Raw genomic sequence first — 25848 nt, forward strand, 5'->3', positions numbered from 1 at the left:
AAAACAAAAATGTCATGCATTCTGGATTCATTACAAATCAACTGAAATATTGCAAGCCTTTTATTCTTTTAATATTGCTGATTATGGCTTACAGCTTAAGAAAACTCTAAAATCCTATCTCATAAAATTTTAATATTTCCTCAGACCAAGTAAAAAAAAGATTTATAACAGCTGAGTGTTTGTCAAGGCTCAGGAAACCCTTGCAGGTGTTTCGAGTTAATTAGACAATTCAAGTGATTTGTTTAATACCCTACTAGTATACTTTTTCATGATATTCTAATATTTAGAGATAGGATATTTGAGTTTTCTTAAGCTGTAAGCCATAATCAGCAATAAATCAGAATAAAAGGCTTGCAATATTTCAGTTGATTTGTAATGAATCCAGAATGCATGACATTTTTGTTTTTTTAATTGCATTACAGAAAATAAAGAACTTCATCACAATATTCTAATTTTCTGAGACAGTCCTGTATATATATTTAAATAAATATATATGTAAATATATATTTATATAATATATTGATATAAATATATATATATATTTATATAAATATATATATTATAAATAAATAATAAATACCATATATATATATATATATATGGTATTTAGTCTATATATATATATATATATATTTATATCATTGTATTTATATAATATATTAAAATTAATATATGGTAGCGTGTTTAAGAGAAGGCTTAAATATACATTATTATTAATAATAATAAAATCTGTTATAATGTCCATTTTAAGCGAATTTTGGATAGGGAATTAATGTATAATATGTAGTGTAGCGAGACGTTATATCGCTTATTGTTGCTTATTTATTTGGGGACATTGGGCCGCAGCCAAAGTCGGTCAACGCTGTTGACTCTCTTCTCAACATGCTTCGCCCCTACTCCCGGTCCTAGACCCACCCTCCACGGGGCAGCGATACCGCCCACCTCACTAGCTCCGCCAATCACAGGCCCTCTCATGCGTCCCACCCACTCCCATAGGTAGCGAGTTTGAGTGACAGGTTTCACAGCGACACAGGTCATGAGACGTTCACTGACCTCCTGAACCCGGTAATAACAACCACTCTTAACTTATTCCTGTAAACACAATAACACGTGTAACATAACAGGTTAACAATACATGTCACTTAGTCCTTTTCAGTATCCGTTAACTATCATAAATAATTATTCTTTAATTTGCTTTCCTCCCGGTGATTGACAGCTGCTCAGCCCCGCGAGCTGCCCGGCCTCCGCCATCTTGCCTCACTCCTGCCTGCCAGAAGCCGAGTGCGGAAGTGGAAGCGGCACTGTGCGGGCTCAGGGTTCCGCCTGTGGACGGCTCGCTATCTCCTCCTCACACAGCCTGCTACCCATCACATTTTCACTGTCTTTTCCAGACAACAGAGACCCGGGCGAGAGGGAGAGAGAGAGAGAGAGATGGCTGGACGGTTACCGGCGTGTGTTGTCGACTGCGGCACAGGGTAAGCTGCTCGGAGGGGGGCTCGGGTGTCACGGAGAGGCTGAGCGCGACCAGGGGACTGTCAGTGTCAGCGGCAGAGATTCTGTGTGTGTGTGTGTGTGTGTGTGTGTATCGGAGCGTATGCAGGCAGCTAGCCAGCGAGCTAACATGCTACCGAGCCAACTGCAAACTGTTATTCACTCTCTCGCCGTCATGTCGTTCGGGCTCCTCTGACGTGACTGTCGCCCCCCCTCCCCCCTCCCCCCTCCCCCCTCGTTCGCTCGGCTGTGTTTCCTTCCTGGTCGAGGGGGGTTTCGCGAAACGTTGGCTGCCCGACCCCGGACTGAGGAAGGCTGCCCTCCCCAGATGGTTTCATTCATTTGGAGCCGGCAGGCCTTTTTGTTATCGCCCGTGTCGTCTTATGGTCCTCTGTGCATTTGCAACTCGTTGCCTCGGAGGCGTGTTCCCGGACGGGACGTGCCTCTTGAGCCGGGGCAATGGCAGCTCGAGTCGCTCCTTCTCGGATCGCACCACTTCCTACTCAGCCTACACTTCCTCATTCACGCTGCTTAGTCCATATATGGAGGTTTCTGGGCATCCGAGCATGCTGTTTTCATTAACTTTTCTAATTTCGCCTCTTTCCCTGGCTATTTTCCGAAACGCATTTTCTCAACTCTGCTAATAATAATCTGCTTTAGCAGCAATTGTTGCTTTTTAAAGGACGGACAGCACGAGCTGGGCTCCCTGAGCTTTTGGTCCATTCACACTTCTGCTTATATTGTTTTCCTTTTTATGAGATGAAGGTTTAAACAATGTATGTGGAACATAGAGTTGAGTCCTAATCGTGTTTGTGATTGTATCCACATGAACCTACATTCTCTCTGTGAGGAGGAGACGTGTGTCTTATGTGTCCATGACTGCGGTGCTCAGTCAGTTTTCAGGGGTCCAGCAGTGGTTTTGGGTTGCTTTGCATGTAGAGGCTTGAAGTCCCCACACTTCACATTGCATACCTCCCCCCCCCCCCCAGCGGCCTCTGAGTCCTGCTCATGACGCCGCTGCTTTGATGAGAGGAGACGACTTGGCCGTGTGGTAAAAGAAGCACGGTCACATCCAGACTTCGGTGTTGGTTAGTTTGTCTCATCGAGGCCTCCATGTCAACCAAAATCGGGTGGAGTAGCTCCTCATCTCTCTTCAGCAAACACGTGAAAGCGCCCAACGTGTGGCTGTAGACCTTAAATTAGTCTGTCAGCACGGGTCATAATGACATGTGAAGGTGAAGTGATAAACGACAGATAGCAACAACAAGGAGCTGCTTCCCTGAGCTCGAGGCGACGAGGCGCTCGAGCCGGGCCGTGCGGCGCGGGCCTGTCGAGGCAGGTCGAGGGAGACGAGCTGGGGCCGCTCTGTGGTATGAAGGTGTTCAGAGGCGCTGCTGCTCCGGCATCCTGTTGCCTGTCAGCCCCAGTTTGCTGTTGCTCTCGCGAGTTTTTTTTCTCCATTTTTTTTCTTTTCTGGGATTAAAGTGTTTGAAGAGGCCGGTCCGAAACGCACGCCAAGGTGGTACAAAGACGACAAGCCCCTGCACGCCCAGAGCCACGAGAAGCTGCAGCCAGCAGCTCCCCTACGCTGGCAGTATGAACGTGGAGCTCAGAGAACGACCGGCTGAAATGCACCGTGCCGTTATCTCCAGAAACACTGTGTAGGAGCTCCCAGGGGCCTCCTGCACGGGAACACAGGCCACTGGGTCCTGGCTCTACCTTGGACAATCAACATTGGCAGCGCTGTTGGTTTTTCAGATGGAGGGAGTTGCCAGATAAGATTATATAACTTTATTCACACACACACACGCACGCACACAGACACACACAGACACAGACACAGACAGACACGCACAGACACACACACACACAGACACACAGACACACACAAACAGACACACTCCGTGGTGTCCGCTCTCACCTGTTGGTTCATGTCGGAGGAGGAGGAGGAGGAGGGTTTGTTCTGAGTTGCTAATCAAGGCTCCTGTGCCAGTCAAACATTAGACATTAAAATAGTGTGATTGTTGCTTCATGTGTTGTTAATGTAGCACCACTTGTGGTCGTGTGGGTCGCCGTGTATTCTTTTGGAAACTCTTAAGTTGGCAGGTGGGACACTTCTTTCCAGTGCTGCGTTCTAAACCTTATATTTCTGCTTCCTGTCTGCAGTTATTCTAAATAAATGTCCGTTGTGGACGTTGTAAACGCGATGCGCCGCTTCCTGTGCGATAGGAAGGGGTTCACCCAGGAACAACAGGCCGTTGCTCCGTGTCCAGGACAGGAAGTTTACACATTTCATAAACCTTGTCAAACGTAGGAGCAAAACGAAAGGTGAAGTTGGTGCTTAGTGTTGAACAACAACCCAAAGACACGGTGAAGTCACATTGGAGCCAAGTCCAAACCCCCGTTTACTCAGAACATTCCCAGGTAATTTCTTCTAAAGACTGCTGGTGTGGCCCTTTTTTTCAAAGTTTCCAAGATCCCCTATTATGACCAGGATGTGGCCTTTCAGGCCCGCAGAGCTCTAGCGGGCGTCGGCGTGTGCTCTCTGTCCCCCGGGCCCTGTGTGCAGGAAGTACGGGAGTCCCGTCTGGGCCGAACCCTGGCGGCACCACATCTGGTCCACATGTGCCCCTCCAAAAAAACAACCAGTCGCACAGAGCAGAGCGGCGCAGACGGCGGTGGGGGGGGGGGGGGGGGTCTCGAGTCTTTGAACGAGGGCAGAAGGCGTCTCACCTGAATGAGCTGAGACGTGGATGTGTTTAGGGATGGGTATCGTTTGGGTTTTTTCCGATACCGGTGCTAAACCGGTACTTTTAAAACGATACCGGTGCCTAAACGGTGCCTGAACCGATACTTTTTTTTTAAAACGCACATTGAGGACATTAAAAACCTCTTCGGCCATATTCCCTGGAGAAGCCGTTATCATGGAGCACTGACACACAACGGATATCAGACTGTTAACATACACAATATATGTTCTCCATTATATGAGGTGATATGTATTGTCATGTGCAGCCCTTATAGGGTTAATACTGTCACTGTTTTGATGGGCAAAGAGAACAACCAATCAGAGGGACTGAAGATGACACGCAGGGCTCTCAAGTCTCACGCATTGAGCGTGAACTCACGCAATTCGGTCTCATCTCACGCACTCCCGCCACACATCGAATTCCTCACGCTGAAAAAACCTCTCGGCTATTTAATGCTTGAATGCAGGGGTGCTCAATACGCCGATCGATTGTTCCGCTGCGGAGCTCCGACGCCGGTCTGCGCGCATTGGGATGGAGCAAAAAAATAGTCACTAGCACCCCGTCAACAACTCTTTTCGGCTCGATGCCGACGCGCGCAACGGTCAGCTGTATCGGGTGCTGATGGAAATCTCACGCTTGCCTGTCTTCAAAACTTGAGAGCCCTGGACACGTGACACAAAGTCAGCGAGTTACACTGAAACAAAGTGACGCCCCACGGTCTTCATTCCTCCGTCATTATATTCCCGGTAACACCGGGTATACAGCCGGGACCGCTGGACACCAACACATCTGCTAGCAGACTGTTACGCTCGTAGCTCGTAGCTAGCGCTAGCTACGAGCTAGCGCTAGCTACGAGCTAGCTTAAGCATGGTTATAATGGATAATTTATTATTTCTTGGCCTACTTTTATGAATGCAAGACTTGCAATCAACGTTACGGTACTAATCTGAGTTAAGGCTGCTCGTCATCATCGGTCTCCGCGTGTTCAGGGGGACCGGTGACGGTCTCCCCATCGCGTCCAGCCTGACGCTGGTGTGCTCCACACGGGTTCACTAGTCACACACGGCGCAGCCTCCGCTGTCAAAGTGAAATACGAGAGGCTATCTTAACCTGCTGACAGGGCGGAGTCACCAGAGAAGTTCACAACAATAGTTTTTTTCAATTTCAATCGGCTCAGGCACCGGAAAGAAGCACCGAAATGTGCGTTGCGTTTCGGTCCGGGTAATACCGGTTGTATTGGAACCGGTACCATATTGGCACCGGGTTTCGGTACCCAACCCTAGATGTGTTCCAGTTGTCAGGGTTTTTAGGAACACCACCTTGAGGTGTGTTTAAACATGGACTGAAAGAATTGGAGGGAAATTCATCTGGTTGTAGATGTTTTCTATGATGGAGGTATATGCTCCTGTGGTTGTGTTGACTTGAGTCTTAGTTTTGGTTTTATTACCTTCGCATTGAAAATGCGGAAGGTGATGTTTTGATCGCCGTGTATTTATTTATTTATTTGTATGCGTGTTACTCGCATAACACAAAGTATTCAACCGAATCGCATGAAATTTGGTGGGATGATTGGTTATTATCCGGGGACCGTTTGATTAGATTTTGGGATTGATCGGGTCAAAGGTCAAGGTCATGAAAAGGTCAACATCTTCTTTTGACCATAGCGTGGTCAATTTTTATCCAATTAGCATGCAACTAATGCCAAAATGTTCATAATTCAATGCCCAATCTTGTGATGTGCGAAGGTATGCGCTCTACCGAGTGCCACTTCTAGTTTATTTATTTATTTGTATGTGTGTTACTCGCATAACTCAAAGTATTAAACCGAATCGCATGAAATTTGGTGGGGTGATTGGTTATTATCCGGGGACCATTTGATTAAATTTTGAGATCCATCGGGTCAAAGGTCAAGGTCAAGGCCATGAAAAGGTCAATATCTTATTTTTACCATAGCGCGGTCAATTTATATCCAATTGGCATGCCAAAATGTACATAATTCAATGCCAAATCCTGTGACATGTGAAGGTATGCGCTCTCCCAAGTGCCCGTTCTAGTTCATGCTGTGATTTAGTTTTTTTTGTTTTTTATATTGTCCGTCACTGTTTTATGTTGTAATGTCTGAAACTTTGTGTGACGTGCTGCTGCTGCCGTCTCGGCCAGGACTCTCTTGTAAAGGAGATTTTTAATCTCAATGAGGCATTTCCTGGTTAAATAAATTAAAAATAAATAAATGTTATTCATGCAACTTCCCTCTTTGTTCTTTTTTCTCCCCGAGCGAAGTAGAGAAGTGCAGCAGTGTTGAGGTCACAGCCAGTTTATATTGAGATGGTCAGTGTATGCAGAAGTTGCCCCACACACACAGACAAACACACACAGACACATGAATAGTCTTCAGTTCCCCAAACCGACATGAATGGCTCTTTTATTGTCTTTCCATTAGCAAACTCCGGGGCCGCCGCTGCTGTTGGCGGCCAGCCAACCCGCCGAAGCACAGAGACGGCATTGATCAGACCGATAGCGCAGGACCAGACCAAAAATAGACTTTTATTGTCGTAAACTATCCCCAAATGCGGTGGCGGCGGCAGGTGGTCTGGTCCGTCCTGGACATGCAGCCGGTCTCTCTGTCCTTAAACGTGATGCTTTTCCTCCCGCAGCTACACCAAACTGGGCTATGCGGGGAACACGGAGCCGCAGTTCATCGTCCCGTCATGTGAGTACCGAGCGCGTTGGATTCCCCTCCGACCGCGACGCGTGTTCTGAAAAGAGGAACACGTCTGCTGTAGCGGTCCCCGTAACACCTGTCACGGTTGAACGTCTCGTTGTTGTTACCTTCGCATTGAAAATGCGGAAGGTTATGTTTTGATCGCCGTGTATTTGTATGCGTGTTTGCGTGTTATTCGCATAAGTCAAAAAGTATTAAACCGAATCGCATGAAATTTGGTGGGATGATTGGTTATTATCCGGGGACCATTTGATTAGATTTTGGGGTCAAAGGTCAAGGTCAAGAAAAGGTCAACATCTTCTTTTTACCATAACACGGTCAATTTGTATCCAATTGGCATGCAAAATGTTCATAATTCAATGCCCAATCTTGCGATATGCGAAGGTATGCGCTCTACCGAGTGCCACTTCTAGTTACCTTCGCATTGAAAATGCGGAAGGTAATGTTTTGATCGCCATTTATTACCTTCGCATTGAAAATGCGGAAGGTTATGTTTTGATCGCCGTGTATTTATTTATTTATTTATTTGTATGCGTGTTATTCGCATAACAAAAAAAAAAAAATTTGGTGGGATGATTGGTTATTATCCGGGGACCATTTGATTCGATTTTGGGATCAATTGGGTCAAAGGTCAAGGTCGTGGATAGGTCAAAATCTTCTTTTTACCATAGCACGGTCAATTTCTATCCAATTGGCATGCAACTAATGCCAACATGTTCATAATTCAATGCCCAATCTTGTGATATGCGAAGGTATGCGCTCTACCGAGTGCCACTTCTAGTTTGGGTATGATTTGAAGAGGAGCGAGCGATAGTCCTTGAGCGTTTTAACTTGCCTCTCGATGAAATGTACACACCTTCGCAAGAGTGCCCGTTGCTCCTCGTTGAATTCTCCGTTTGCCTGTCAGGTATCGCCATCAAGGAGTCGGCCAAGGTGGGAGACCAGGCCCAGCGGAGGATGGGGAAGGGGGTGGACGACTTGGATTTCTACATCGGAGATGAAGCCGTGGACAAGCCCTTGTATTCCACTAAGGTACGCGAGCCTGGCGGCTCGGCACGCCTACGACGGGCAGAGCAAACGCTCAACGTGTTTCAGATGCTTTCATCGTCGATGCTTTTAGAGATTCGGAAACGAGAAGCAGAATAAATTAGACTTTCCCGCCATTTTTCGGAAATGTTTTTCCTTCCCCCCCCAAACCAGAGACTTCCTCAGGCAGCGAGGGAATCTCTCCTTTATATGTGAACGACTCACGACGACCTGTGCTACTCCAACTATGGAGCCTCTGGCAGGAAGTTGATTCGCATGTGTGTGTTGATGGGTGAGATGGACCAGCTGAGGGCTGCAACCAACCAGTATTTTAATAGTCAGTTATTTCTTCCATGAATCGGGTAAAAAAACAACTGAAAAGCTATAATTTCCAACCTTTAATCCAAACCAGTGCAACACATGTATGCTTTACATCTGACAAATATGTAGGCTTCAAACAAATACAAATAAAGGGCACAAAAAGATGTATATTTTTGTTTAAAGGGACCTGAGCTGTAAGAACAATAAATAATTTATTAAAAATAAAGAAAAATACAAATCAGAAAATCAGGATTTGTTGGAATGTCAGAACTCACGCGCACTCACTCACTCTCTCTCTCTCTCGTTCACTTGAAGCGTATTCATTTCATTCTTACCATCATTGTAGTACAAGTTAAGTTCATTTAAACACAGATTAAGATGAACACATGCTATAAAAGAACTTTAAAGAAAGTACAACGCACACAAATGTATTTGTCAACGATAACAAAGCACCGAGTAAATACGTGACCACAGGTTGCCTCCGCCGTGTGCTCCAGAACAACGTTGCTGGTCATTCCTCTTCCTCCGCTCTCGACTCTTTTTAATACCCTAAACATCTCCGTGACTTATTGAGTGGCGTAATAATCGTGTGACGCAACGAATCGATAATGAAATTCGTTGCCAATATGGATTCTATCTTTGATTGTCTTTGTTGTTGCGGCTCCAGAGACCTGCTGCAGACACAACTATAGAATAACGGAGCGATCGGATGGAAATAAGACTTTATTCTACCAAATTGAGTCCGTGTTCTGTGACTTTGCCCAAACAGTCTGACTCGACCTCGTTCTCTGGGGCTGGTGTGTATTCTGGGAAACACACATTGGTTCAGTTTAGGGCTGCAACAACGAATCGATAAAATCGATAATCGATTATTAAAATAGTTGGCAACGAATTTCATTATCGATTCGTTGTGTCGCGCGATTATTACGGCGCTCAATAAGTCGTGGATTACAATAAAAGTTGAGTTGAGAGCAAAGCCACACAGGAGAAACATGAGCGGAGTGGAGAGAGAGCACAGACGGAACGCTGCGTTGTGAGAGCCAATCAACGCTGAGCTGCCCCGCTGTTGATGAATCTAATTGGCTGCTGCTGCTCACGTGGCGCTGGAAGCGGAAGTCATTCACGTAGTCGGAGACATTCACGGAGCTGAGTGCGCCTACGGTTGACGTTATGACCCCAGACACCAGGGCGCTACATGTTACGATGTGTGTGGCATTTCCACAAGAGTATAACGTAGAAAACATGGTTATTTATTCCGTGGCGGATGGCGGAAAATATTTTTCCACGGAGAAAGGCAACGGAGATAAGCCCCGCCCCCTCACCGTATGAGGCGTTTAACCCATAAATAGCCAACTCAGGAGAGTAAAGCGCTGTCAGTCTGTTTGTGACAGGGTTCATCCACATGACCAGTGAACAGGGTTCATCCACATGACCAGTGAACAGGGTTCATCCACATGACCAGTGAACAGGTTCATACTGCTGACCAGTGAACAGGGTTCACCCACATCCTGAGCAGTGGATCTGCAGGACCTTTCCATGACTTTAAACCAAATTTCCATGATTAAACATTTTGTGAAAACTGTCTATACATGACAAAGTGAGAAGATGTAGTATTTAAAATAACAATGAGAATTCCAAAGCATACAGTATATATTCCATGTAAATTAACATTTGAATAAAACAAATTTGCATTACATTTCCAATTATTTTGGGATTTTTTTATTACTTTTCTAGGCCTGCTAATAGCCATTTAAAGATTCCATGACTTTTCCAGGTTTTCCATGACCGTACGGACCCTGTTTTGAATAAAGGGTTGAAAAAAAATTGGTTTTGTTTTTTTATCCGATTAATCGATTAATCGACAAAATAATCAACAGATTAATCGATTATCAAAATAATCGTTAGTTGCAGCCCTAGTTCAGTTGGCCTCTCGGACCCATCGGAGCAGCACGAATCATCAGCCTCCTGCCCTTTGGCCACGCCTCCTTCCTTGTGCCTCAAGGGCCTGGCCTCATTGGTCCGGCCTCTTTTGCAATGCATCCTGCCTCTGTGGTCCTGCTGATGCCCCTCCACCCTTTCTCTCTTCCTCTTGTATCATGGAGGTCTGGATCGTGGTCCATGCCCACGACTCATAATTCATAATTTCTCTCATAGTCATTGAATGTTTATGTAACTCTGTTCATCTGGTCACATGACATCTATTGTTCATCTGGTCACATGACATCTATTGTTCATCTGGTCACACAACATTTATTCTTCTGTCCATCCTGGAGAGGGATCCTCCTCTGTTGCTCTCCTGAAGGGTTCTGACCTTTTAACATTTTTTCTTGAGAGTTGTTCCTGATCCGATGAGAGGTCAAAGGTCAGGGATATCGTATGTTTGCAGGTTGTAAAGCCCTCTGAGGAGAATTCATGATTTTGAGCTGTACGAAATGATTGAATTGAATCCGCGATGGCTCTGCTCCCGTTCCGTGTCCCAGTTACCCAGCACGCACTTCACCAGGACGGTGTCCCACTTCTGGACCACGTCCTATAATTCTGAGCTGGTTTTCAGTTTTCAGTGAGCCAAGTGACAAAATCAAGTATTTATTGGATTGGATTGTGGATTATATGTGTCCACATTTGCACTATTCTCCTTCATCACACAGACAAACCGATTACATCTGGACTGCAGGTAGCTCTACACGGTGAAGAACATCTAGTTGAACTTCTGATAACACTGAAGACCCGGTCCGGTGTTGACGCACATGTTTATTTTGACGCCAGAAGATAAGAATTAAAGTGTGCTTGGTAACTTCTAAACGGGGCCCTATTCACAGCCCCCTGCCTTCCTCAGGAAATCCAAGACACTTAAGACAACCAAACCTTTTCCTCAAAGCAGTGTGCGTGTGCTGCAATGTGTGCGTTGCGTCGCGTCTTTGTATGTGTGCGTGTCCTCACGAAGCTGGACTCTTGTCCCGACAGTGGCCCATCCGTCACGGCATCGTGGAGGACTGGGACCTGATGGAGCGCTTCATGGAGCAGATCATCTTCAAGTACCTGAGGGCCGAGCCCGAGGACCACTACTTCCTCCTGGTAAGAGGCTGGCGCTGTGGTCTCAGATCCTGTCAGCGACACACTGTTGACACGCACAACCGCTCTGGGGACACACAATTGCACTTTTTTGTGCTTGTGTAAGTTTTTTGGCCCCAAATGATAAAGTCAAAGTTCATACTCCGGGAGCCTCGTTGAGACGATGTTCATAGCTCAACCATGTGACTCAACCTGCTTTCAAAACACACTGTGTGTGTGTGTCTCTGTGTGTGTGTCTCTGTGTGTGTGTGTGTGTGTCTGTCTGTGTGTGTGTGTGTGTGTCTCTGTTTGTCTCTGTGTGTGTGTGTGTCTCTGTTTGTCTCTGTGTGTGTGTGTGTCTCTGTCTCTGTGTGTGTGTGTGTGTGTGTCTCTGTTTGTCTCTGTGTCTCTCTCTGTGTGTGTCTGTGTGTGTGTGTGTCTCTGTGTGTGTGTGTGTGTGTGTGTGTGTTCTCTCCTCCCCTCTGCAGACAGAGCCTCCTCTGAACACACCAGAGAACCGAGAGTACACGGCTGAGATCATGTTCGAGTCCTTCAACGTGCCGGGGCTGTACATCGCGGTGCAGGTGAGCCTCGGGACGTCAACATGACCAAATAACCTTGAATCATAATATTCATTCTCTCTTCTGATGCATCATTCTGTTCCCCTCATACTGCTCCCTTATGTGACCGTGACGGTGTAGTGGCACGTGGATGTAAGCATGTAATGTGTGTGTGTGTGTGTGTGTGTGTGTGGCAGGCTGTGCTCGCTCTAGCAGCCTCCTGGACGTCCAGACAGGTGGGCGAGAGGACGCTGACGGGCACCGTCCTCGACAGCGGAGACGGCGTGACCCACGTCATCCCCGTGGTGAGTGTCCAGAGGGATACGGTCACATGTCCCACGACCCAGAGATGTTCAATGTTTGGGTTTATTCATCATGGAAACCCTAAACTCCTGAAGGGGCCTTGCAGTGTGGATCTCTGAGGGAGTCGGGGTCATTTATTTGGCTTTGTTCAGAAAGTTGAGTGGCATTTCAACCAAAAATACCTATATAATATATATTTTATTTATATATATATAATATATATATCACTGGGAATTTTCCATAGTTATTCAAAGATGGTGAGCTTTCTTCTGTCGATTTGAAGTGTGTTTTACAAGACGATACTCCTATTACCTAGCTGAAACTACCACACACACACACACACGCTGACAAAAGTTGAACTGAACATGTTAAACTGAACTTGTGAGAAGACGAAACTCCCATTGACTATTTTGATTTAAAAAATATATCATGTAATGGCGGCTGCACGGTGGTGTAGTGGCCGGCGCTGTCGGCTCACAGCCAGAGGGCCGTGGGTTCAATTCCCGGTGTGGGCGCTCCTTCTGTGTGGAGCCTGCATGTTCTGCCCGTGTCAGCGTGGGTTCCCTCCGGGTTCTCCGGCTTCCTCCCACAGTCCAAAGACATGCAGCCGGTTAATTGATCTGGATAATGTAATGGCTATATAAAAATAATGACCAGCTCGAATAGCTTTTTCATAATTTCTCCGTTTTAAAAATGTTTTACTTAAAAAAAAAAAGAAGTACCCAGACAACTCACTTTGAAGCACCGCAGTGAGGCTGCGGTGAGTGTGTGAGCGCGGTGTGTATCTGGAGGGTTTCATACTCTGAGACATGTTCCACTGGTGGTCAGCAACAGGAGAGTGTTGATGAGCAGGAGGCCACTGCCTTCAGGGCCGGAAGGAAGGACTCACTTCTAGGAAACGAGCTTGTGGAAATGTTCGGAGGAGTCGGCGTGTCTGCAGCCGCTTGCTGAACACGCTTAAAAACCAGCCAAACACAACACCACGGGGACACGGAGCAGCCGTGTGTGTGTGTGTGTGTGTGTGTGTGTGTGTGTGTGTGTTCACTTCCCCTGCTCCTCTCTCTCAGGCTGAGGGCTACGTCATCGGCAGCTGTATAAAGCACATCCCCATCGCGGGCCGGGACATCACCTACTTCACCCAGCAGCTGCTGCGGGAGCGGGAGGTGGGCATCCCGCCGGAGCAGTCGCTGGAGACCGCCAAGGCCATCAAGGTGGGTCCACACGAAGCCTCCTGATTGGCCAGCCGCTCCTCTGTCTGGAGCCCTGGCCGGCTGTCCTGTAGTACCACGTCTCACATGAGGAGATATCATTGGGAAGCTACAGAGCACAGGTTTTAATAAGCGTGTTGACACGTTAGCACAGGGCTCGTACGGTCATGGAAAACCTGGAAAAGTCATGGAATTTACAAATGGCTATTTCCAGGCCTGGAAAAGTCCTTTAAAAAAATTGTCATGGATATTTTTTATATTCGTTTGTTCATTTACACAGTTTGATTTAAAAGAATGAACATTTATATAAATGTTTATTTTTTTAATCAAACTATTGTCTCATTAATTTGTGTCATTTAAGGTTTATACCAAGATTTCACAAAATGTTTGCTTATGGACATTTGGTAAAAAGTCCTGGACCCCCTGGTCCACGTGTGTCTGACCCCTGTTTAACATCTTGGGACCAGTGCTGACTGCTGAGCGTGGTGTTGGATCTGAACGCAGCCCGGATGCAGAATAGAACACGCCTCCTGGCTTCTGGACCGGATGTATTTGGCATATTCAGAAACGCGTGTTATGTTTAAGATGTTTTCTGCACAGAAAATTTGAGTTTATTTATTTATTCACTGAATAAACTACCAATTAATACTAATTTGATGGCACAGGAGACCTGCTCCTTATATTTAAAGCTGTTAGATTTTGATGTAAGAAAAAGAAATAAAAGAAAGTTACAAACCGTAAAATAATGACTTAGTATCTCAAAGAAATGACTTGATATCTCATAATAATAATAATAATAACTAGAATGGGCACTCGGTAGAGCGCATACCTTCGCATATCACAAGATTGGGCATTGAATTATGAACATTTTGGCATTAGTTGCATGCCAATTGGACAAAAATGTATCGTGCTATGGTAAAAAAAAGTTTTGGACCTTTCCATGACCTTGACCTGATTGGTCCCAAAATCTAATCAAATGGTCCCCGGATAATAACCAATCATCCCATCAAATTGCATGCGATTCAAGAAGATTTTGACCTGTTCATGACCTTTGACCCGATCGATCCCAAAATCTAATCAACTGGTCCCCGGATAATAACCAATCATCCCACCAAATTTAATGCGATTCGGTTCAATACTTTTTGAGTTCTGCGAATAACACGTATACAAATAAATAAATACACGGCGATCAAAACAAAACCTTCCGCATTTTCAATGCGAAGGTAATGACTTAGTATCTCATAATAAAAATGACTTAGTATCTCATAGTAATGACTTGTCTCAAAGTAAAGACTTTTTCATACTATTAAGAGAGTTTCTCAACATTAAGTTAATATTTTGAGGACGTTTCTCATTTATTCTGAAGATCACAAGTCATTTTGTGGTCAAACCAAGTTTGAGAGACTGTCATGACTTCCAGGAATCTGTATCTTTGTAACAACCTTCCTCGGCTTTCAGTCAGTGCGTTTACATGCAATCGAATTATTGGCTTAGTCGGACTGAAATCGAATTATCCGTTTCATGTAAACACCTTAGTCGGACTATGTGCGGTCCGACTACGATCCGATAAACACCCTGGATAGCTCGGTCCGATCCAGTTGATAATTCGACTCTCGCGGCATGTAACGGTGAATTCGATTAGGAACTGGACTTTGCGTCTTTGCGCATGCTCGAGATCCCCCCGCCCTCCTCCCTCCCTCCCTCCCATGTCGTGACCCGGAAGTCGAAAGAGACGATAAATTAAATTCTCCGTGTACCTTCGGCGACGGCGTCTTCTCTCCGTTATCAACTCAGCCAATAGCGCCATTTGCATTCGCTGTACTCCTATTAACACCATGGAAGAATAGCAGAGGGATGTAGCTTCGCCTTGCTCTCTGTTCGCCATCTTTCTCGAAATGTTGTTGTTGGTGGTGGTGAAGAGGTCAAGCGGAAATGGCTGTATCACCACGAGTTGTAATGAAAACAGCGCCGCCTATCGTATCGGATATGACATGCTTTCAAAGGCCAATGATTCGAATTTCTTACTGCCATGTATATTGGGATAACAGCAGATCCCCCAAAAGATAGCATAGTCCGACTAAAGCAAGATTCGATTGATACCATCATGTAAACGCACTGAGTCACAGTGTAACCCGCCTGGAGGCTGAGGAGGTCCCTGAGAGAGGAGGTCCCTGAGAGAGGAGGTCCCTGAGAGAGGAGGTCCCTGAGAGAGGAGGTCCCTGAGAGAGGAGGTCCATGAGAGAGGAGGTCCCTGAGAGAGGAGGTCCATGAGAGAGGAGGTCCCTGAGAGAGGAGGTCCCTGATAGAGGAGGTCCCTGAGAGAGGAGGTCCCTGAGAGGAGGTCTCTGAGAGGAGGTCCATGAGAGGAGGTCCATGAGAGAGGAGGTCCCTGAGAGAGGAGGTCCCTGAGAGAGGAGGTCCCTGAGAGAGGAGGTCCCTGAGAGAGGAGGTCCCTGAGAGAGGAGGTCCCTGAGAGATGGAGGTCCCTGAGAGATGGAGGTCCCTGAGAGAGGAGGTCCCTGAGAGATGGAGCCGACATGACTCTCTAGGTCCTTCTTGTCTACAGCATAGAGATAGTCAGGAACTCTGGACTTCGGTACCTTTAGTCTTTAAAAGTGAGATGGAGGTGTTTCTGCTTGCGGCCACCAGGGGGCACTACAGGTCTGCTCCATGCAGCCGACGTCCTTCAAACGCCTGCCTGTGTGTTTCGTGTCTGATGAGGAACCAGGACTCTCGATGAGCTGGTCCTCCGGACGACTCGATGTTGATTCTCTTCAAAAAGCAGAACAGTCTGCAGCAGAGCAACCAAGAGGGGGAACAAGTCAGGCAGAGGCCTGTTGGCTCTATTGAACCAACACAGATTCTACTATGGACTCTAGTGTGTGTGTGTGTGTGTGCGTGTGCGCAGCCGATCGGGTTTTCCGCTTTCCTTTCGCCATCATCGCCGGCCGACGTAACAACTTTAAGAAACGGCGTGTAGCTCGACAAGGGATGATCGGAGAGCAGGAGACACGCCCCCTTGGCGTCTGTCAGCGAGCCGCCAGAAGAGACGTGTTGTGCTGACGCTCCTCCGTTGTTCCCCAGGAGCGGTTCGGCTACGTGTGTCCAGACCTGGTCAAGGAGTTCAGCAAGTACGACACGGACGCCTCCAAGTGGGTGAAGACCTACACCGGCATCAACTCGGTCAGCAAGAAGGAGTTCACCATCGACGTGGGCTACGAGCGCTTCCTGGGGCCGGAGATCTTCTTCCACCCCGAGGTCAGTGCAGCGCACACACACACACACACAGACATCTCACACACACATCTCACACACACCCACATCTCACACATAACACTCACACACACACATCTCACACACACATCTCACACACACATCTCACACACACACACACATCTCGCACACCCACATATCACACATAACACTCACAAACACACATCTCAAACAGTGGCGGCTGGTGAAATTCTTTTTTGGGGGGGCGCAGTTGGGCGACGCGGTTTAAATAGCACTCAACAATGAGAAGAAAAGAGGTTTTGAGTAGAATATTGTAAAAACCAAAGCTTTATTTCAAGAACACAGCGTGCTCAACACGGTCCAATAACAACTATCAACACACTGTAACTTTGGGCATGAGAGGTTCAGAGCAGAATGCTTTAAGAAAAATTGGGTTGGGTTTTAGAGGTTTGCAAAATAAAAGAGTTTCACCCTCACATGAAAGAGGTTCAGAGCAGATGTAACTGATGTGGAACGGGCATGGAAGAAGTCGGCTCAGATGGTGGATTTTCCCAGCACTTATTTATTCTGCAGAAGACAACAGAACACACACATTTGCCTTCTGGTCTGTCTCTGCACTTCCACTTCCCTCAGCAATATAAAACCATTGTCCATGGAAGACAGGACCACATTAAATCTAAATAATAACAATTCTCATCAAAACCATGACATGTAACATGCAAGGGGAAAACAGAGACCCCTAATGGACAAAATAAATAACTACATGAGCTAGAGTCATTTCAGCAGAAACAGAGAAAATTCTAACTTTGAACAAGGGGAAACACATACCTGCAGAAGACAACAGAACACACACATTTGCCTTCTGATCTGTCTCTGCACTTCCACTTCCTAGACACGCAAAACAACACAATTTACACAAGGAAAATATACGTCGGGGCGACCGGATGTAGCTAAACAAACGGTGCCAAAGTGGCTCAATGAGACCGCCACCAAACGTATATGTTGACGGTCTAAATGACACGACAGCTGGACGCCGTGATCGTATTAGCGACCATTACTGTATGTAACATAAACGGTTAATTTTTATAAAAGAATATAGCCAAAATAGTGCAACATCGTTTTTCACTCAACTCACCCTCAGCAATATAAAACCATTGTGAGCAGGGTTGCCAGGTCTGTGTGACAAAACCAGCCCAATGGCCAATCAAAACCAGCCCAAAAACCAGCCCAATATCAGAACTCAAAATATGCCCGTGCCAAACCATATACACTGCTTTTAAAGTCCAACAGCATTGCTATCATTGCCAAATGTATTGTAATATCTACAAAGTAACAACATATGTTTAGTTTGCCAGCATTAAAAGCAGTTTTCCCGAAACACTTATTTCACCTAGGTCCTAAAATGGCCTTGTGTAATTATACAGTATATTATCATAAATAAAATGTGTGTACGTGCTGATCTGGAGTCAGTTTGGTAGGATTTGGGTATGAATAAATTATTTCATTTAAAATATGGATTTTTATTTAAAGATATTCATGTAATTTACATGCAAAATAGGTCTACCCGAACCAAGGACAAAAAATTCAACCAGCAACACTTCAAAGGTGGCCCGATTCCGCAGGAAAACCGCGGACCTGGCAACACTGCTCTATGGGCTGAGGGAACATACGGGTCTCTGATCTGCCGAATAATCCAATCGCGTGCGCACATTTATGCGCACCAAGATTCCCGGTTTCATCCGCCAATGTGAAGCCGGTCATTGCCAAAACGACTGAAATGTTGTATCGATGCCGTACACACGTTAGACCAGCGCCTCGAAAGGGGAGGGGCTTCTCTCCGTGATAATGGCGATACATTATATTTTTTCACATTAACTTAAGTGGTTGTTGACAGGGGCTTACGGTCTCCCACACACATTTAGCGCGTCAACACGGTATATTTACTATTTAAATGATTTGGCATATAATGTTTTTTGACAGGATTTTTGTATTTATTTTTCTTCTTTTTTTTTCATCTCCAAATTTTAAGAGGGGCGGCGCACTAGCGCCCCCTATGGACGAACCGCCACTGATCTCAAACACACACATATCTCACACACACATCTCAAACATACACATCTCACACACACACACACACACATCTCAAACACACACATATCTCACACACACACCGAGCTCCAGAGTATTAACCTTCACATTGCTCAGTCACACGGTGGCTGCGGTGGTTATTTCCGTGGCGTTGGTGCCGGACGCCGCTCGGCGTAACGACGTCTTCTTCTGGCTCCCCAGTTCGCCAACCCCGACTTCACGCAGCCCATCTCTGAGGTCGTGGACGAGGTCATCCAGAACTGCCCCATCGACGTCCGGCGTCCGCTCTACAAGGTAAGCCGGCTCGCCTCGGCCACAAGGAACCCCCATGATAACGGAGGCAATGGACTCCTCCCTCCAGAGTCTGCAGCTGCAGTGTGTGTGTGTGTGTGTGTTTTAAGACAAAGTTGTTTGTCCAACGATTGAATGAAGTTTGTAACTTTTCCCACTGAAGTCAGAAGACGTTGGTGGTTTTCTGTGGGAGAGGAGCTTGGATTCATCTTCTGGTTGTGACTTTGCACGGTTCCTACGGTCATGGAAAACCTGGAGAAGTCATGGAATGTTAACATGGTTATTTCCTGGCCTGGAAAAGTCCTTGGAAAAAATGAAATCACAAAGGTTTTGGAAAAGTCATGGAAATGTGTTATAGTCACACATGTTCATTTACGCTGAGTTTTAAATAATTATTTTGTTTTTAAAAGAAAGACGTTCATAATATAAGCCGGCATCCGCTCTCATACTCGCTGAGCACTTTTTTCTTTTTTTTTCACGCTGCGAGTGAACGCTCAGACAATAGTTTGATTAAAATAAAATACAATTATACCTCATTCATTTGTGTAATTTAAGGTTTTACTGTATGCTTTCGAATTATCATTGTTGGTTTAAATACAAAATGTGTTCTCTCTCTCTCTCCCTCACACACACACACACAGAACGTGGTGCTGTCGGGAGGCTCCACCATGTTCAGGGACTTCGGCCGTCGTCTGCAGAGAGACCTGAAGAGGTCGGTGGACGCGCGGCTGAAGATGAGCGAGGAGCTGAGTGGAGGCAAACTCAAGGTGAGGAAAACGGCCCGGCAACACGACCACCCACACATCTCTCCTCACGACGGTGACTGTCGGCCCAGATGTGTAATGGATGTAGATCACGGTAAACCCAGGGCGCTTCACGGGGAATGCAGTTGAGTTGGTTCACCTTCAGGGAAGAAGTTAGTCTCTCCCGCCTCCTCCTCTTCCTCACGTGGTCCAGCTGTGAAGGCAGCGCCTGTGAGGATGTCATCCAGCCTGAGGCGGAGTCCTCCTGGGGCACGGAGCACACAGCTGGTGGATGTGGCTAATCCCAACAGCAACATGCTGACGTGCACCCACGGGTGCAACAAAGAACAGATCTTACACACACACACACACACACATTATAATAATACTTAATATTTCAGCCGGTGAAATTATATTTTAATAATATGTAATATTCCTGCTGGTGAAATTATATAATAATAATACGGAATATTCCTGCTGGTGAAATTATATAATAATAATACGTAATATTTCAGTTGGTGAAATGATATTTTAATAACATTTAATATTCCTGCTGGTGAAATTATATAATAATAATAATACGTAATATTCCTGCTAGTGAAACTATATAATAATAATACGTAATATTTCAGTTGGTGAATTTATATTATAATAATACGTAATATTCCAGCTGGTGAAAGTAACAAACAAAACTGCCTCCAGTGTGTTTCCTCTTGTGTTGCGGCTCCGGCTGCATTGTGTAGCAGAACGAGTCCTTGAACGACATTGTTGTTGTTTTTGTGAATTCTGAATCGTACTGCGCCGTTCGGATCGCGCTCCACGTCTGAAACGTTTACACTTCCCTCGTTGACTCCGCCTCCGAAAACTGACCCCCATCTCTTCCTCTGCTCCCTCCCCTCTGCAGCCCAAACCAATCGACGTCCAGGTCATCACGCATCACATGCAGAGATACGCCGTGTGGTTCGGGGGGTCGATGCTGGCGTCCACCGTGAGTCTTCGTCTTCTTCTACAAAGTTTATAATCCCATCCTCTGTGAAATTCCAAACACAAAGCGACAGCATCGTGACATACCACCCTATCTTATACGAGCAGCTCTTTCTGGCAGCAGCAGTTTGCTAAAACAACAACAACAACAACAACACCTGCTGAAAGTAGATGTGCAAATAAATGCCACTCATTTATTTTTTTAAATGACGTGATTTGTGTGTTTTTTCTGTTCCCCAGCCGGAGTTCTACCAGGTCTGCCACACCAAGAAGGACTACGAGGAGATCGGGCCGAGCATCTGCCGCCACAACCCCGTGTTCGGAGTCATGTCTTAACCTGGACCCCCAGAGGTCTCAGGGCGGGGGGCCGGGGGAGCCAGTGGTGCTTCTTCATGACTTGTCCCGCTATGGATGGTGTGGGACGAGAAGGCGATCCAGAATATAAAAGGAAAAAAAAAAAAAGAGGCCAGACTGGACATTTATTGTGAACGTTCCTTTTTTCAAATTATGTTATTAATAATTTTCTTTTTTTCAAAATGAGGGGAAATGGTTTGTAAGCCAAAACGGTTTTGAGAACACATCTGGGTCTGTTGAGCATCGTGCAGTGAGCGGCCATGATGATTCAATTCAATTCAATTCAGTTTATTTGTATAGCCCAATTTCACAAATTACAAATTTGTCTCGGAGTGCTTTACAATCTGTACACATGATGATGATGATGGTGATTTAAGAAGATGGTGTTGGTGGAGGCCGAGCATGATGAGAAAAACACGAATAGTTCCTTCCTGACACCAGAACATATTATTTATGTTTTGTTTATGAAAACACGAGTCCTGACGAGACCCGATGACTCTCGGGATCATCGACGAGTTTAGAACATATTATTGTCTCCTTTTTATTTCACGCTATATTATCCTCCGGCTTCAAACGCACGCGTCTGAGCGTCACCTTAAGAGCTTGTTTATATTTCATACAAAAAGTTTTTTATATGTAAAACTTGGGAAATCAGGGGTAAAACAAAACACAATGAACAAATAAATCAATAATAGATACCGGTATCAGCAACAGACTGTCTAACCCTCGATGCAGCTTTGATACGCAGTGTTTCCTTCAGTCCGAGCTGAGTTATCCTCTTGCCCCCCCCCCCCCTCGTCTCCCCTTTGATTCGTCATGCAGTCCATTTCATTCACGACAGTGTCAGGATGCAGGGGAAAGAAACACGAGAGGACTTACTGCGGTTATAAAGATGAACAAACGACTGTCAGACCAGTATTGTTAGACTAGACTTTTTTTTTCTTACAATTTTTTTGTATAATTAAATGCCAAATTATTAAAAGAATGGGATTTGTGTATTTAATGCCTTGCACAGTTCAAATAAAGGCTCCAATTTGTTTCTAAGCACGAGTCGTGGTCCTTCATTTCCTCTGATGATGTCACTGTTTCATCATCTTGTTGGGGATATATCCGTATGAGACTGAACTGTTCACAATGTGGAAGGTCTCACATCATTTATCTCACTCAGAAAGAGGGGAGGTTATGAGTTGTGTCTTGTTTGTTTGTCAGCAGGTTGACGGGAAAACTCGTGGTGAAGAAACAATTACAAACTTCATTTTAAACCAGTTTCAACAATCCAATTCCGTTTGGCGTGCAGAAGAAACATGCAGTACCTTTTGTGACCGCTAGGTGTCACTAGCGCCACACGGGCAGAACGTTCATAGAACGCTCTCCATCCCATCATGACGGATTCAACTGAACAACCGCTCACAGAATTGCCAACATGGAAAAGGACCCGAGTCTCATTTAAAGATGTGTTCCTCGGCCATGTCGTGTTCATGACTGGAACCTTGTGTTCGTACTTTTATTTGGGGATTCTTATTCGTTATTAGTCGTAACTCTTGGACTCGTGCTGCGTCCTGTAGCAGGAAGGCAAAGCAGAGCACCGCCCTCCCCCTCCCCCCATGGGAAAAGTGGGTGGAGCCTAAATGGTTATAAATGAGCTCACCTGTAAGCAGGAAAAGGGAAAACGAACAATTAAGAAAAGCAGCATGGCGATCAGAGAGGAGTGAGAGAGGCAAAAGAAGGAAGGATAAAACGCTGTAGGGATGATTCAGCTTCCAAACACCTTTTAGAAAAGTTAAAGTACAAGAACAACGGAACCGGCTGAAACACGACCACGACCTGGACCCCCTGAGGGAGGAGGACGGATCCCGGTAGCAGGAGCCAGGTGGACATGAAGACCGGACCCTGCTTGAGGCCACAGAGGATCTCCTTCCTTGCAGAGGATCTTCTTCCCTGCAGAGGATCCTCGATAAGTCCCTATCAACCGTCCTCTCCAGGCCGACCGCTCCGTTCCCCACACAACCACCACCACGAAGAAATAACCACGAGTTCTGCTTCATACTTGTTGAGGACCTCCCACAAATATCTGAACATCTAACGCCCTCGTGTTTGGTTCATAACATTAATATAATATATATATATATATATATATTCATGACATCCCCCATAGGCTCACACAGCTCGGTGACGTTCACCTCTACGTCTGAATAACTGTCTCTTCAGCTCCACTAGAGCAGCAGTTAGATTCACCATCGGCGGAGCAGCTCAACGCTGATTGGCTCTCGCAACTCGGCGTCTGGCGAATTTTTTGCCCAGTTTAAATATTTCAAGTTGAGGCGAAAATTCGCGCCCATCGCAAACATTGCCGTCTGTATGTTGACTTTGCTCATGGGATCTACTCACGTGATACACCGAGATTTCACAACATGTTTGGTCATGGAAATTTGGTTTGAAGTCCTGGAAACCCCATTGGTCCACATGTGAACCCTGACGTCTGCCATCAGAACCAGAACCTCCAGAGAGTCCAGAGCTCTGCAGCTATCGGCGGCGCGGTTCGGCTGTGGTCTTATCTCCTCTTCAGAATGAAAACTGTAGATGACATCATCATGTGTGCAATAGTTATTCTTCTATGGCAAAACAGATGTCCAGAGGGGCATCAGCTCCATGTTTAGTTGAGTTCATTAAGGATCCCCATTAGTCTACAGTCCGGAGTGGAGACTATTCTTCCTGGGGTCCAGGCAAAAAAACATTACAATACAAATACATAAAATGCAGTACAGCATGATCAATTATCACAAAAACACTTAGACTTTGAAAACAACATTTACATTAAAAGTAAAATAATAATACCCAAATACCTTAAATACCTAAAATAATAACCTAATCTACCATCATTTCCTTTCTGATTATTGCTGCCTTAAGTTTCCTTTTGAAATCACATTTATTTCTTGTCAGAGTCACATATGAGGGGAGCACATCCCAGTATGCAATGGCTCTGTACATTACTGATTTCTTAACCCTTGTGTTGCCTTCGGGTCAATTTGACCCGATTCAATGTTTCACCCTCCTGTTACCTTTATATTTACTAACATATTTTACCCTTGAGGTCAATATGACCCCAGCTATTAAAATCTCCAGAAAATTATTAGAATTAATATTGTTTTCCAAGTTTAAGTGTGAGGTACTTTATGTTTGTTTGTTGACTCCCGAAAGAACACCGACATTAAACATTGAATCGGGTCAAATTGACCCGAAGGCGACAGGAGGGTTAAATATTGAATCGGGTCAAAATGACCCGAAGGCAACACAAGGGTTAAGTGCATTTGTTCTGGGTAGAGGAAAAGTAAAGTGACCATTTAGTGCCTGTCTAGTATTATAACCATGTCTCTCATTTGCAGGTGATAGCTGTAAAGACAGACTGACAGGTTTCATGTTGACCCGGTAGTTACCGTTTCCTGGCTCTGTTGGATAAATAAAGGTGGGAACACATGCAGAGGAGGGAACAATAACTTCCTGCCACACATCATTGTCAACAGTGCATTGAGAAAAAACTCAAACCTGTTGTTTATGACACTCCGTGTCCTTGTGGTACATGAAGAATTTAAAATGTGAAGTTGTGCCGGTGAGAGAGAGAGAGTGGAAGAGAGACATTCACACCAGGGAGGAACGAAGGGAACATATTGCAAAGTGTTGCAGAGCAGCCGCCGTCAGGCGGCGACACGGGATCAACACCGAAGAGACGCTTCAGCTGACGGGCCTCAAGGCTGTTGACCTGGTGCTGATGCAATAATCCAGGATATTTAATGTAGAATGTGGGATATGACGCTCCTGTGGGGCAGCCCTCCGTATCCCCTCGTTCTATTCTGGTTCTTCACTTGTTTTTAGATGTGTTTTCTTATAGCTCTAGGCTCAACCCTGATTAAAGCCTCATTACCTTCGCATTGAAAATGCGAAAGGTTATGTTTTGATCGCCGTGTATTTATTTATTTATTTGTATGCGTGTTACTCGCATAACTCAAAAAGTATTAAACCGAATCGCATGAAATTTGGTGGGATGATTGGTTATTATCCGGGGACCATTTGATTAGATTTGGGAATCGATCGGGTCAAAGGTCAAGGTCAAGGTCATGAAAAGGTCAAAATCTTCTTTTTACCATAGCGCGGTCAATTTGTATCCAATTGGCATGCAACTAATGCCAAATGTTCATAATTCAATGCCCAATCTTGTGATATGCGAAGGTATGCGCTCTACCGAGTGCCACTTCTAGTTTATGATGTTGTTGTAGGGTGCTGTGTGTGTTTTGTCTCTACACAATGTGCTCTATCCCCTTTTTGTGTCTCGTTAGTGGGGCCTCCATCCTTAAGCCTCTGGTGTAATCCCAGTCTCCACCCTCCCAGACTCATGCACCACGGGGTGCACAGCTGCTATACATTGATTGTTTTCCATGGATCGTGGTTGTGCCCTGCAGATCTGACCTTTTGCCTCCTGGGCCCTGACTCCTGCTTCCTGGGCTCTGCCTCCTAGGCCTGCCCTTTTTCCTCCTGGGCCCTGCGTCCTGGGCCCTGCCTCCTGACTACTAGGCAAGACCTCTTACCTCCTTGGCCCTGCCTCCTGACTCCTAGGCCTGGCCTTTTACCTCCTTGGCCCTGCCTCCTGTTTTCATGGGCCCTGCCTCCTGACTCCTAGGCCTAGCCTTTTACCTCCTTGGCCCTGCCTCCTGTTTTCATGGGCCCTGC

The 25848-nt window shown here is 45.7% G+C and overlaps 1 protein-coding gene across 1 annotated transcript; it reads left to right on the forward strand.

The window, feature by feature from the left end:
• The first annotated feature begins 1173 nt into the window (after positions 1 to 1173).
• Positions 1174 to 22170, forward strand: LOC130201520 (actin-related protein 3-like). The gene is made up of 12 exons (XM_056426573.1): positions 1174 to 1475; positions 6896 to 6951; positions 7871 to 7995; positions 11275 to 11385; positions 11850 to 11945; positions 12119 to 12226; positions 13292 to 13435; positions 16517 to 16690; positions 18956 to 19048; positions 19687 to 19812; positions 20693 to 20776; positions 21013 to 22170. The coding sequence occupies exons 1-12, from the start codon at positions 1432 to 1434 to the stop codon at positions 21106 to 21108; spliced, it is 1257 nt and encodes a 418-aa protein (XP_056282548.1). The 5' UTR covers positions 1174 to 1431; the 3' UTR covers positions 21109 to 22170.
• The last annotated feature ends 3678 nt before the right edge of the window (positions 22171 to 25848 follow it).

This window comes from Pseudoliparis swirei, chromosome 2 (assembly GCF_029220125.1).
Source record: "Pseudoliparis swirei isolate HS2019 ecotype Mariana Trench chromosome 2, NWPU_hadal_v1, whole genome shotgun sequence".
NCBI lineage: Eukaryota > Metazoa > Chordata > Actinopteri > Perciformes > Liparidae > Pseudoliparis > Pseudoliparis swirei.

What these genes read in the sequence shown, in the direction of transcription:
- LOC130201520 (XM_056426573.1), top strand. Translation starts at nt 1,432, where the DNA reads ATGGCTGGACGGTTACCGGCGTGTGTTGTCGACTGCGGCACAGG. An exon ending in GGCTGTACATCGCGGTGCAG is followed by an intron (nt 11,946 to 12,118) that starts GTGAGCCTCGGG and finishes TGTGTGTGGCAG; the next exon opens with GCTGTGCTCGCTCTAGCAGC. An exon ending in AGATCTTCTTCCACCCCGAG is followed by an intron (nt 16,691 to 18,955) that starts GTCAGTGCAGCG and finishes CTGGCTCCCCAG; the next exon opens with TTCGCCAACCCCGACTTCAC.